General features: G+C 38.0%; 1 protein-coding gene across 3 annotated transcripts in view; it reads right to left on the bottom strand.

The window, feature by feature from the left end:
* The window catches only part of MCF2L2 (MCF.2 cell line derived transforming sequence-like 2), a 233,695-nt gene that overhangs the window by 16,679 nt on the left and 202,614 nt on the right, over positions 1-14,402 (bottom strand). Inside the window, exon 26 of one of the 3 annotated variants that reach the window (XM_032407088.1) lies at positions 11,702-12,300. The exons of the other annotated variants lie outside the window; for them this stretch is intronic. Within the exon in view, the coding sequence (XP_032262979.1) occupies positions 12,242-12,300 (59 nt within the window). The 3' untranslated portion in view covers positions 11,702-12,241. Of the gene's footprint in view, positions 1-11,701; positions 12,301-14,402 lie in introns of those variants that run through there. 3 annotated transcript variants of the gene reach the window in all.

Here is a 14,402-nt window from a genome sequence, read left to right as displayed (position 1 = left end):
GCATGAGCTGGGAGATGGGGAGGCCAGAGAGAGAATCTCAAGCAGGCTCCACATCCATCATAGAGCCCAATGTGGGACTCGATCTCATGACCTCAAGATCATGACCTGAGCCAAAACCAAGAGTTGGACGCTTAACCAACTGAGCCACCCAGGCACCCAATTTTTTTCATTTTTAGGTAATCTCTACACTGCACATGGGGCTCCAACTTACAACCCTGAGATCAAGACTTGCATGCTCCACTGACTAGCCAGCCAGGTGTCCTTCCTGTAACTGATTTTTTTGGAGGGGAGGGGCAGAGGAAGAGGAGAGAGAGAATCCCAAGCAGGCTCCACGCCCAGCATGGAGCCCAACGCAGGGCTCAATCTTACAACCCTGAGATCATGACCTGAGTGAGATTAAGAGTTGGATGCTTAACTGACTAAGCTACCCAGGCACCACTTGAGCTTTTAATTTCATATTGCTGTGGTTGGAAAGATGCTTGATATGATTTCAATCTTCTTAAATTCATTGAGACTTGTTTTTTGGCCTATCATGTGATCTGTTCTGGAGAATATTCTATGTGGGGTTCTGCTTCTTATCTAGATTTTACATTCCTGTCACAACCTAGGGAGCATAGTGCTAAGACTTGAGAAGGGCTTGATAATGTATTTCTGAATTATTAACTGAATAAATGTCATATCCTCATAACAAACACGTGTCTTTTTTTGTGTGAGGCAGAGTAGGGTAGGGTGATTCAGTTAAAATCTAAATCGTCAATTAGGAACAATTTTGGTAAGATGCCCTTTCTTACCAAGGTGATCTATAGATTTTACACAATACCAAGCAAAATCTCAGCAAGCTTTTTTGTAGAAATTGAAAAGCTGATTCCAAAATACATACAGAAATGTTAAGGATGTAGAATAGCCAAAACAACTTTAAAAAGGAAGAACAGAAGATGGAGGTGGAGTTAGAGGACCCTAGGCTCACCTCATCCCACAAATACAGCTAGATAACTGTCAAATCACCCTAAATACTCCAGAAATTGACCTGAAGACTAACAGAACAAACTCCACAACTAAAGGGAGAGAAATGGCTACATCGAAAAAGAAAGTGCAGAGATGTGGCTTAGGGGAGAAACAGATCACAGCTGCTGCAGGGGGAAGGGAGTCGTGATCGAAGAGAAGGGTGTGAGAGAGAGGAGCACAAGGGGAATGCACAAGGAGAACATTTTCCCATAGCCACTGGCTTGGAAAATGAGAGGGGCTGAATTTTCATGAGTTCTTGCAACCAGCAGGGCTTAAAGCCTGGAATTTTAAAGATCAGCAGGCTTGTCTGGGATAGAGCCTGGAGGGCACTGAGCTGCTCCTGGAGAGAAGGCAGGCAAACAACACTGGACCATACAGCATGACAACAATGATCTGAAGAGTGCCTGGGACACACAGTGGGGAGATTATTTGCTCTTCTTAGAGTGTGTTCCTGAGAGGCAACATTCATGGGGATACCTCTCTGGGAACAAAGGAGATAGTTGGTGTCATTTCCCTCCTCTGCTCCTCAGCGTAAACAGAACCACCTGCAGGAAGCAATTCCAACACTGGCTGCCTAACTTGCTTACACCAAGCCCCAACCCCTGCACTCCAGTGGAACTACTCTTCTCAGGCACACTTGCCTCAGTCCCAGCTTGCTGGGCCCCTCTCCCAGAAGACCAGTACAAACCCTTGCCCACACCACGTCTCCCAATCAGAGAGTTTTACAGGGCCTTAGTTCTCGTGGAGGTGGTGACAGGTCTCATTTCACAAGCAGACCAGAGCACACTTAGTTAACACTTGCTACATTCAGGCCAGGGACCAAACACTGCTCACAGCAGGCAAGGAGAGCCTCTGTAGATGACTGGCCTGAAGGATAGAGCAGCCAGAACACAATAGCAGAGTGCATGCAGCACACACTGAAGACACTACCCGAAGCACCAGGCCCAGGGCACTACATGACCTCTTCTTTATAAGGCCATTATTTTCAGAAGCAAAAGATATAACTGGTTTTTCTAACATAGAGAAGAAGACAGAGCACCTAGACAAAATGCCAAGATGGAGGAATTCATCCCAAATGAAAGAACAAGATAAGGCCATGGCCAGAGATCTAAGCTAAACAGATATAGGTAACATGCCTGATAGAAAACTTAAAGAAATGATCATAAGGATACTCACTGGGCTTGAGAAAAGAATAGAAGACATCAGTGAGACCCTTACCACAGAGATGAAAGAGCTAAGAAAGAATCAATCAGAGATGAAGAGTGCAATAAATGAGATTAGAAACATGCTTGATGCAACGAAAGCAGGCTGAAAGAAGCAGAGAAATGAACTAATGAGCTAGAAGACAAACTAATGGAAAGCAAGGAAGATGAACAAATGAGAGGGAAAAAATTATGCAAAATGAGAATAGACTTAGGGAACTTAGTGACTCCATCAAATGTAATAACATTAATATTATAGGAGTCCCAGAAGAAGAAGAGAGAAGAAAGGGGGCAGAAAATTTATTTGAAGAAATAATAGCTGAAAACTTAACCTAATCTGGGGAAGGGAACAGACATCCAGATTGAGGAGACACAGAGAACTCCCATTAAAATCAACAAAAGCAGGCCAACACCAAGACATATGGTAATTAAATTTGCAACATATAGTAATAAAGGAAAAATCTTAAAAGCAGCAAAAGAAGTCATTAATTTATAAGGAAAAACCCATAAGGCTAGCTGGACATTTTTCAACAGAAACTTGACATGCCAGAAGAAAGTGGCATGATATATTCAAAGTGCTAAAAGGGGAAAATCTGCAGCCAAGAATATTCTATCCAGCAAGGCTATTATTCGTAATAGAAGGAGAGATAAAGAGTTTCCTAGACAAACAAAAACTAAAGGAGCTTGTGACCACTAAACCAACCCTGCAAGAAATATTAAAGGGGACCCTTTAAGTGGAAAGGAGAGACAAAAAGTGACAATATAAAGCCAGGAAACACAAAATCAGTAAAAACGAATATTTCTTTTTTTTTTTTTTTAAGATTTTATTTATTTATTTGACAGAGAGAGACACAGCAAGAGAGGGAACACAAGCAGGGCGAGTGGGAGAGGGAGAAGCAGGCTTCCTGCTGAGCAGGGAGCCCGATGCAGGGCTCGATCCCAGGACCCTGGGATCATGACCTGAGCCGAAGGCAGATGCTTAATGACTGAGCCACCCAGGCACCCCAAAATGAATATTTCTGTAAAAATCAGTCAAGGAACTCACACACAAAAAAGGATATAAAATATAATAACATATGCCTAAAACATGGGTAGGAGAGGAGAAAAGAATGGGTTCAAACTTGAACAACCATCAACTTAATATAGACTGCTATTTGCAAAGAGGTTACATACAAACCTAATGGTCACCATATATAAAAAAAACACTAATAAACATGCAAAGAATAAAGAGAAATAAATCCAAATATATCACTAAAGAAAATCAGCAAAACATGAAAGACAGAAAGATATGCAAGCATCAGAGAAAAACTCCAGAAACAACCACAAAACAAGCAATAAAATGGCAATAAATACATATCTATCAATAATTACTGTGAATGTAAATGGACTAAATGCTCCAATCAAAAGACACAGGGTGTCAGAATGGATTAAAAAAAAAAAAAGACCTATCTATATGTTGCCTACAAGAGACTCATTTTAGACCTAAAGACACATGCAGATTGAAAGTGAGGGGTTGGAAAAACATGTATCATGCAAATGAATGTCAAAAGAAATCTGGAGTAGCAACACTTATATTGGACAAACTGTACTTTATTTGTTTTTTAAGTAGGCTCCATGCCCAGTGTGGAGCCCAATGCAGGCCTTGAACTCATGACCCTAAGATCAAGATCTGAGCTGAGATCAAGAGTCAGGTGCTTAACTAAGTGAGCCACCTGGGTGACCTGGACAAACTGGACTTTAAAACAAAGACTGTAACAAGAGACAAAGAGAGGCACTATATAATAATAAAGGGGACAATCGACGAAGAAGATAAAACAATTATAAATATTTATGCACCCAACATGGGAACACCCAAATATATAAAACAACAACAAACATAAAGGAAATAATCAATAATAATGCAACAATAGTAGGAGACATTAACACCCCACTTACATCAATGGACAGATCATTTAAACAGAAAATCAACAAGTAAACAATGGCTTTGAATGACACACTGGACCAGATGGACTTAACAAATATATTCAGAACATTCCATCCTAAAACAGCAGACTATACATTCTTTCTAAGTGCACATAGAACATTCTCCAGAATAGATCACATATTAGGTCACAAACAGGCTTCAACAAATACAAAAAGATTGAAGTCATACCATACACCTTTTCTGATCACAATGCTGTGAACCTAGAAGTCAACCACAGAAAAAATCTGGAAAGACTACAAATACACACAGGTTAAACAACATACCACTAAACAATGAGTAAGTCCACCAGGAAATCAAAGAAGAAATTAAAAAAAGAATATATGGAGACAAATGAAAATGAAAACACAACAGTCCAGCACTTTGGGGTACAGCAAAAGCGGTCCTAAGAGGGAAGTAATAGCAATACAGGCCTACCTCAAGAAGCAAGAAAAATCTCAAATAAACAACCTAATCTTACACCTAAAGGAGCTAGAAAAAGAACAACAAATGAATCCTAAAGCCAGCAGAAAGAAGGAAATAATAAAGATTAGAGCAGAAATAAATAGTATAGAAACTTAAAAAACAGATCAATGAAACCAGGAGCTGGTTCTTTGAAAAAATTAATAAAACTGATAAACCTCTAGCCAGACTTACCAAGAGAAAAGAGAAAGGACCCAAATATATAAAATCACAAATGAAAGAGGAGAAATAACAACCAATACCACAGAATACAAACAATTATAAGAGAATATTATGAAAAACTATATGCCAACAAATTGGACTACCTACAAGAAATGGCTAAATTTCTAGAAACACATAAATGACCAAAAGTGAAATAGGAAGAAATAGAAAACTTGAACAGACCAATAACCAGCAAAGAAATTGAATCAGTAATCAAAAACTCCTAACAAAAAAAGTCCAGGACCAGATAGCTTGACAGCTATCTGTAGAATTCTCCAAACATTTAAAGAAGAGTTAATACAAATTCTTCTCAAACCATTCCAAAAAATAAAAGAGGAAGGAAAGCTTCCCAATTCATTCTATGAGGACAGCATTACCCTGATACTAAAACCAGATAAAGATACCACACACATATACAAAAGAGAACTACAGACCAATATCTCTGATGAGCATAGATGCGAAGATCCTCAACAAAATATTAGCAAACCAAATCTAACAATATATTAAAAGAATCATTCACCATGATAAAGTGGGATTTATTCCTGGGTTGCAAGGGTGGTACAGTATTCACAAGTCAATCAACATGATATATCACCTTAATAAAAGAAAGGATAAGAACCATATGATCAGTCCAATAGATGCAGAAAAAGCATTTGACAAAGTACAACATACATTCATGATAAAAACCCTCAACAAAGCAGGGATAAAGGGAACATACCTCAACATAATAAAGGCCATATGCGGGGCGCCTGGGTGGCTCAGTCGTTAAGCGTCTGCCTTCAGCTCAGCTCATGATCCCAGCTCCTGGGATCGAGCCCCGCATCGAGCCCCGCATCGGGCTCCCTGCTCGGCGGGAAGCCTGCTTCTCCCTCTCCCACTCCCCCTGCTTGTGTTCCCTCTCTCGCTGTGTCTCTCTCTGTCAAATAAATAAATAAAATCCTTTAAATAAATAAAGACCATATGTGAAAAACCCACAGCTAATATCATCCTAAATGGGGAAAAATTGAGAGCTCTTCTTCTACGGTCAGGAACAAGACAGGGATGTCCACTCTCACCACTTTTATTCAAACTAGTACTGGAAGTCCTAGCTACAGCAATCAGACAACAGAAAGAAGTAAAAGTCATCCAAATAGGCAAGAAAGAAGTCAAACTTTCACTATTTATAGATGACATGATACTATATATATAGAAAACATAAAGCTTCCACCAAAAAAATGCTAGAAACTAATAAATGAATTCAGTAAAGTCATAGAATACAAAATCAATGTATGGAAGTCTGTTGCATTTCTTTTTTTTTTTCTTTTTTCTCTCTTTTTTAAAATTTAAATTCAATTAGCCAACACATATTACATCATTAGTTTCAGATGTAATGTTCAACAACTCATCAGTTTCGTATAACACCCAGTGCTCATCACATCATGTGCCTTCCTTAATGCCCATCACCCAATTACCCCACCCCCCAACCCACCTCCTCTTCATCAACCCTCAGTTTGTTTCCCATAGTTAAGAGTCTCTCATGGTTTGTCTCCCTCTCTCATTTCTTCCCATTCAGTTTTCCCTCCTTTCCCTTATGGTCCTCTGCACTGTTTCTTACATTCCACATATGAGTGAAACCATATGATAATTGTCTTTCTCCAGCTACTTATTTCATTTAGCATAATACCCTCAAGTTCCATTACTTCCAAGTAATATTCCAAAATATATATATTCCATAATATGTGTGTGTGTGTATATATATATATATATATATATATATATATATATATATACCATAACTTCTTTATCCTTTCATCTGTTGAAGGACATCTTGGCTCTTTCCACAGTTTGGCTATTGTGGACATTGCTTCTATAAACATTGGGATGCAGGTGCCCTTTGGGTCACTATGTTTGTATCCTTTGGGTAAATACCTAGCAGTGCAATTGCTAGGTCATAGGGTAGCTCTATTTTTAACTTTTTGAGGAACCTCCATACTGTTTTCCAGAGTGGCTGCACCAGCTTGCATTCCCACCAACAGCATAAGAGGGTTCCCCTTTCTCTGCATCCTTACCAACACCTGTTGTTTCCTGATGTTAATTTTAGCCATTCTGACTGGTGTGAGGTGGTATCTCATTGTGGTTTTGATTTGGATTTCCGTGATGCCGAGTTGTTGAGCATTTTTTCATGTGTCTGTTGGCTATTTGGATGTCTCCTTTGGAGAAATGTCTTCTGCCCATTTCTTAACTGGATTTTTTGTTATTTTTGGGTGTTGTGTTAGGTAAGTTCTTTATAGATTTTAGATACTAGCCCCTTGTCAGATATGTCATTTGCAAATATTTTCTCCCATTCCGTAGGTTGCCTTTTAGTTTCATTGACTATTTCCATTGCTGTGCAAAAGCTTTTTATCTTGATGAAGTCCCAATAGTTCATTTTTGCTTTTCTTTCCTTTGCCTTTGGAGACATGTCTAGCAAGAAGTTGCTGTGTGGCATTTCTATACACCAATAATGAAGCAGCAGAAAGAGAAATCAAGGAATCAATGCCATTTACAATTGCACCAAAACCACCAAGAGGTGAAAGACCTATACTCTGAAAACTATAAAACACTGATGAAAGAAATGGAAGATGACACAAATAAATGGAAAGACATTCCATGCTCGTGGATTGGAAGCACAAATATGGTTAAAATGTCCATACTACCCAAAGCAATCTACACACTTAATGCAATCCCTATCAAAATACCACCAGCATTTTTCAGAGCTAGAAAAAACAATTCTAAAATTTTGTATGGAACCACAAAAGATGCTGAATAGCCAAAGCAATCTTGAAAAAGAAAAGCAAAACTGGAGACATCACACTTCCAGACTTCAAGTTGTATTACAAAGCTGTAGTAATCAAAACAATATGGTCCTGGCACAAAAATAGACACATAGATCAATAGAACAAAACAGAAACCCAGAAATGAACACACAAATATATTGTCAATTAATCTTTGACAAAGCAGGTAAGAATATCCAATGAGAAAGACTGTCTCATCACCAAATGGTGTTGGGGAAACTGACAGCAACATGCAAAAGAATGAAACTGGACCACTTTCTTATACCATACACAAAAATAAACTCAAAATGGATTAAGGACTTAAATGTGAGACCTGAAACCATAAAAATCCTAAAAGAGAGCACAGGCAGTAACTTCTTTGACATCAGCCACAGCAACTTCTTTCTACATATGTTCCTTGAAGCAAGGGAAACAAAAGCAAGAATAAACTATGGCGACTACATCAAAATAAAAAGCCTCTACACAGCAAAGGAACAACCAACAAAACTAAAAGGCAACCTATGGAATGGGAGAAAATATTTGTAAATGACACATCTGATAAAGGGTTAATATCCAAAATACATAAAGAACTTCTACAACTGGGCGCCTGGGTGGCTCAGTCGTTAAGCGTCTGCCTTCGGCTCAGGTCATGATCCCAGGGTCCTGGGATCGAGTCCCACATCGGGCTCCCTTCTCGGCAGGAAGCCTGCTTCTCCCTCTCCCACTCCCCCTGCTTGTGTTCCTGCTCTCGCTCTCTCTGTCTGTCAAATAAATAAATAAAATCTTTAAAAAAAAAAAAAAAAAAAGAACTTCTAAAACTGAACACCCAAAAAATAATCAAAAAATGGGCAGAAGACAAGAATAGGCATTTTTTCCAAAGAAGACATCTGATGGCCAACAGACACATGAAAAGATGCTCAACATCACTCATCATCAGGGAAATGCAAATCAAAACTACAGTGAGATACCACCTCACAGCTGTCAGAATGGCTAAAATCAACAACACAATAAACAGCAGGTGTTGACAAGGATGTGGAGAAAAGGGAACCCTCTTGCACTGTTGGTGGGAATGTAAACTGGTGCAGCCATTCTGGAAAACAGTATGAAGGTTCCTCAGAAAATTAAAAATAGAACCACCCTATGACTCACAAATTGCACTACTAGGTATTTACCCAAAGGATACAAAAATACAGATTGGAAGGGGTACATGCACCCCGATGTTTACAGCAGCATTATCAACAATAGTCACACTATGGAGAGAGCCCAGATGTCCATCAACTGATGAATGGATAAAGAGGAGGTAGTATATATACACAATGGAATATTACTCAGCCATAAAAAAGAATAAAATCTTGCCATTTGCAAGGACATGGATGGAGCTAGAGAGTATAATGCTAAGGGAAATAAGTTAATCAGAGAAAGACAAATATAATTTGTCATAGAATTTCACTCATATATGGAATTTCACTCATACGTGGAATTTAAGAAACAAAACAAATGAGCAAAGAGGAAAAAGGTGGGGGCGGGGCAAACCAAGAAACAGACTCTTAACTACAGAGAACAAAGTGATGGTTACCAGAGGGGAAGTGGGGGAAAATGGGTTAAATAGGTGATGGGGATTAAGGAGTGCACTTGTGGTGATGAGCACCAGGTGTTGCATGTAAGTGTTGAATCACTATATTGTACACCTGAAACTAATATTACACTGTATGTTAACTAACTGGAATGTAAATAAAAAATGTTTTAAAAAGGAAGAGCAAAGTTGAAGGATTTTATTTTAAGGCTTATTATAAAGCTACAGTAATCAAGATAGTAAGGTATTGATGTCAGGATAGACAAATAGATCAATGGAACAGAATAGAGCATCCAGAAATTGATGCACTTATATAAATAGTCAATTGGAGAAATGGTAATGGAATAACAGGACACTAATAAACAAAAAACTGAACTTTGATCCACATTTCACACCATATACCAAAACAAGCAAACAAAAATCTCAAAATGGATTAGAGATCTAACTATAAAACTATAGAGAAAATCTTTGTGACTTTAGACAAAGATTTCTTAGGCACACACCAAAAATATAATCCATAATTTTTTTAAAATTTGGATTTCATCAAAATTAAAATCTTCTGTTTTTCAAAAGACACTCTTTTTTAAAAAAAATTAAGTAGGCTCCATGCCCAACATGGGGCTTGAACTCACCAATCCTGAAAGACACTGCGACTGAGCCAGCATGGCTCCCCCAATAGATACTCTTAAGAGTATGAAAAGATAAGCCATACACTGAAAGAAAATATTTGCAAAGCATAAATCTAACAAAGGATTTTTATCTAGGGTATATAAAAATAAACCTCTCAAAACTTAATAATAAGAAAACAATGAGCAAAAGATTTGAATGGACACTTGACCGACGAAAGATATATGGATAGCAAAGAAGCACATGAAAAGATGCTTAACCATTAGTCACTAGGAAAAAGCGAATTAAAACCTCAATAACATACTATTCCACAACTATTATAAGGCTGGCTTAAAAGTAAAAGACTGACAACACCAAGTTTGGGTGAGGAATGTGGAGCCAAGTGAAACTCTCATGCGCTGCTGTGGAAATAAAAATGATATTACCAATTTGGAAAATAGCAGTTTCTTAAAACGGTAAACATGTACCTGCCATATGGCCTAACCATTACACTCTTCGGTGATTACCCATGAGAAACAAAAACACATGTCCACAAGAACACTTACACTTGAACGTTAATAGCAGCATTATTCAAAATAGCCCAAGACAAACAGAGAAAGTCAATTATCATATGGTTTCACTAATTTGTGGAACATAAGGAATAGCATGGAGGACATTAGGAGAAGGAAGGGAAAAATGAAGGGAGGGAAATCGGAAGGAGAGACGAACCATGAGAGACTATGGACTCCGAGAAACAAACTGAGGGTTTCAGAGGGGAGGGGGGTGGGGGGATGGGTTAGCCCGGTGATAGGTATTAAGGAGGGCACATACTGCATGGAGCACTGGGTGTTATACGAAAACAATGAATCATGGATCACTATATCAAAGACTAATGATGTATTGTATGGTGACTAACATAACATAAGAGAATAATAATCCAAGAAAGTGGAAATATTCATTAACAGGTAAATGGATACAGAAATTGGGCTATATTCAAACAATGGAATACTATACCTCACTTAAAAGGAATGTGCTATTCTTACACAAAGCAACATGAATGAATCTCAAGATAATTATGCTGAGTGAGAGAAACCAGACCAAACAAAGTACATGCTGTATGATTCTCTTTATGGAATGATAGAAAATTCAAACTATCTATAGTGACAGAAAGAAGATCCGTGACCACCTGGGAAGCAGTGGGGGATAAGGGAAGGGCAGAAGAAAGATAATACAAAGGAGAATTTGGAAACTTTTGGGGGTGATAGATGTGTTCATTATCTTGATTGTGGTGATGGTTTCACAGGTGTATACATGTATCAAAACATCAAATTGCATACTTTAAATATGTGCACTTTACTATGTTAATTATACATAAATAAAGTTGTTTTCAAAATAATAGTTTGGAAACAAATAATGCAATATATGTTAAGAAAGAAAAAAAGAAGAAGAATGTAGCAGGAGGGGAAGAAGGAAGGGGGGGAAATCGGAGGGGGAGAAGAACCATGAGAGACGATGGAATCTGAAAAACAAACTGAGGGTTCTAGAGGGGAGGGGGGTGGGAGGATGGGTTAGCCTGGTGATGGGTATTGAGGAGGGCACGTTCTGCATGGAGCACTGGGTGTTATGCACAAACAATGAATCATGGAACACTATATCTAAAACTAATGATGTAATGTATGGGGATTAACATAACAATAAAAAAATTAAAAAAAAAATAGTTTGGGGTGGCCTGGGTGGCTTAGTTGGTTAAGCATCCGACTCTTGGTTTCGGCTCAGGTCATGATCTCAGGGTCCTGGGACTGAGCCCTGCATCGGGCTCTGTGCCCAGTGCAGAGTCTGCTTATCCCTTTCCTTCTGCTCCTCCTCCTGCTCTCTCTCGCTCTCTCTCTCTCTCTCAAATAAATAAATAAAATCTTTAAAAAAAATCGTTTAAGGCCTCTGTCCAGAAACTTTAATAAGCTAAAATTCATATTCCAAGGCATTAACCCTAACTACCTTAATTCCACAGCTCTAAGGTAGGACCCAGATATCTACATTTGTAACAAGCCCTTCAAGTAATTCTAATGCAGGCTATCCCTAAAACATCCTTTGCGAAACTATGGTAAGGATTTCTAGAACAATCTTGTGATGAGAATGTTGCTTCTGGGGAAAACAAGTAACTTTTTCTACTGGGGTTGTTACATCTTCCTGTGATACGCCTCCAGAGCATTCATGGTCAATTACCTTAACATATATTTAGCACAGTATTAATAGTTCAAGAGTAAATCATAATTTTTCCCCATCTTACCTTTATATAAATTAAAATAAACTATACAATGTAGTTATTATTTCTTGGCAAAGGCCAATAGTTTAAGTAAGGAACTTACATCACTTGGTTGTTGTGACAGAAAACTGATGTGATGGTTTTCCAGTCACAGTCTTAGTTTATCTTTTTCCTCATCTTGTCATGCATACCCACCCTTGCATCCTCCTGTCCAACTAATGGTCAGAGAAGACACAGAAAGAATGTGAAATGGTTGCATTCCTGATAAGTCTCTGAGGACAAAGTTTATCTTTTCATATTTACATAACTTCCCTTACCAAACACACAAATCATTGTCAGTATAAATGATAGGAGATCAATTTTCCATGTGAGACTAGCATTTCTCAGCCCTCACAACATTACCTGAAGGAAATATCTGAATTCAATTGATGCAGCTTGCGGATTTTCCTACCAAATATCCCTGCTGCTATGAGGATCAACTGAGAAAACAAATGTGAAAGGGCAAATGTTTGAGTAGTCAAAGATGTTTGAGTAGTCAAAGATGATTCTTAATTATTAAAAGGAGTATAGCAAGTGATACCTGTGAAAATGGTGCAGAAAAAAAAAAAACCTTAAAAAATTCTCTGCTCCATGAAAACATAGAAAAAAACTGGCAAAAATAGTCAGAAACAATATTTTCAGAACACTAGAAATTAAACAAAGGCTTACAGTAACTAGGAGAACATTTATTCAAGAGAAATGGCTGAATCTTAGTATGAACAGTGAGCTTTGTGGTGTTTTAGCTGTTCTGTTCCCAACCTTGTTGATGGCAGCCTTGGAAATCAACAGCCAGAGATCATGGTGAAAATTAGCAGTCTAGCAGCCATAGGAGGGAGCAGAACAGGGTTAGAGTTCATTCAAAGTCTCATTCCCAGAGAACTATCATTATTTGACTTGTTTGGGGGTTCCTTGGAACACCCTACTTATAAGTCTGTCTTTATTAGACCTATTCACACCTAGCACAGTGTGAAAAACCTTTTCCTCAGGGGCATTTGTAGAAAATTACTAGAGGCAATTGTTTAACTTCTTGGCTGCCCGAGGCACCGGATAACAGCTGGGGCAAAAATAGGCTAATTGAAAGTTTAAAAGGAAAACCTTGGGAATGAGATGTCCATAGTGGCTTTGAAAAGCTCCCAAATATTCCTGAGAATCTAGAAGACCATATACAAATGCCCAAGTCTGTGTGCATGTTCAGGACAAATCTGTGAAGGCCTTATGCTCTCATCTCTGGTGGGGAGATATCTTGGGGCTCTGCACAAACAGGAAGTGAAGGCTAAGGCGGAATTGTCACCTGCTTGGCTGTGTGTTGAAGGTGTGTTGAAAGTGCACCCCAATATCCACACAGAGCTCCTGGCAAGACTGGAAAAATTACTAAACAAACAAACAATAACAAAACAACAAACAATACCAACAAAAACCACTGGAGATGGAGGAGACTCTGATTTCTAAAATCACCACATTATGTTATTAAATGTCCAGTTTTCAACAGAAACATTGTAAGCCATGTAAAGAAACAAGAAAGCATGACCCATACATAGAAAAAAGAAAAAAAAAATCAAGAGAAACTGTCCCCGAAGCCAAGATAATTAGACTTCTTAGACCAAGACTTTTAAAATCAACTATTTAAAAACTGTTCAAAGAATTAAAAGAAACCATAAAAAAGGAACTAAAGGAAAGTATCAGAACATGCTCTCATCAAATTGAGAAAAGAGAGAGAAATTATATTTGAAAGGGCCAATAGAAATTCTGGGTTGAAAAGTAGAATAAACTAGAGTGGCTCAAAGGCAAATTTGAGCAGGCACAAGAAAGAGTCAGGAAACTTAGATATAGGTCAATTGAAACTAACCAGTTTGAGGAAGAGAAAGAAAAAGAATGAACAAGAATTTGCAGAGCCATAAAGACCTGTAGGACTCCATCGAGCGTACCAACATACACAGAATGGGAATTCCAGAAGAAGACAGAAACAAAGGGGCTGAAAGAATACTTAAAGAAATCAGTGGCTGAAGACTTCCTAAATTTGATGAAAAACACTAATCTCCACATCCAAATGATCTATTTACAAACTCCAACAAATATAAATTCAAAGAGGTCTACACCTAGACATATCAATCAAACTGTCAAAACATAAAGAATCTGAAAGCAGCAAGAGAAAAGCAATTTGTCACATGCAAGACATTTTTAAAAAATTTTATCTCTGATCTTTACATATATATATATATATATATATGTTCTTTATATATATATATATATATATATATATATATATATATATATATAT

The sequence above is a fragment of the Phoca vitulina genome, unplaced genomic scaffold (genome assembly GCF_004348235.1).
Source record: "Phoca vitulina isolate PV1807 unplaced genomic scaffold, GSC_HSeal_1.0 scaffold8, whole genome shotgun sequence".
NCBI classification, from domain to species: domain Eukaryota; kingdom Metazoa; phylum Chordata; class Mammalia; order Carnivora; family Phocidae; genus Phoca; species Phoca vitulina.
The sequence above is the reverse complement of the archived record's forward strand: the minus strand, read 5'-3'. Positions and strand labels throughout refer to the sequence as shown.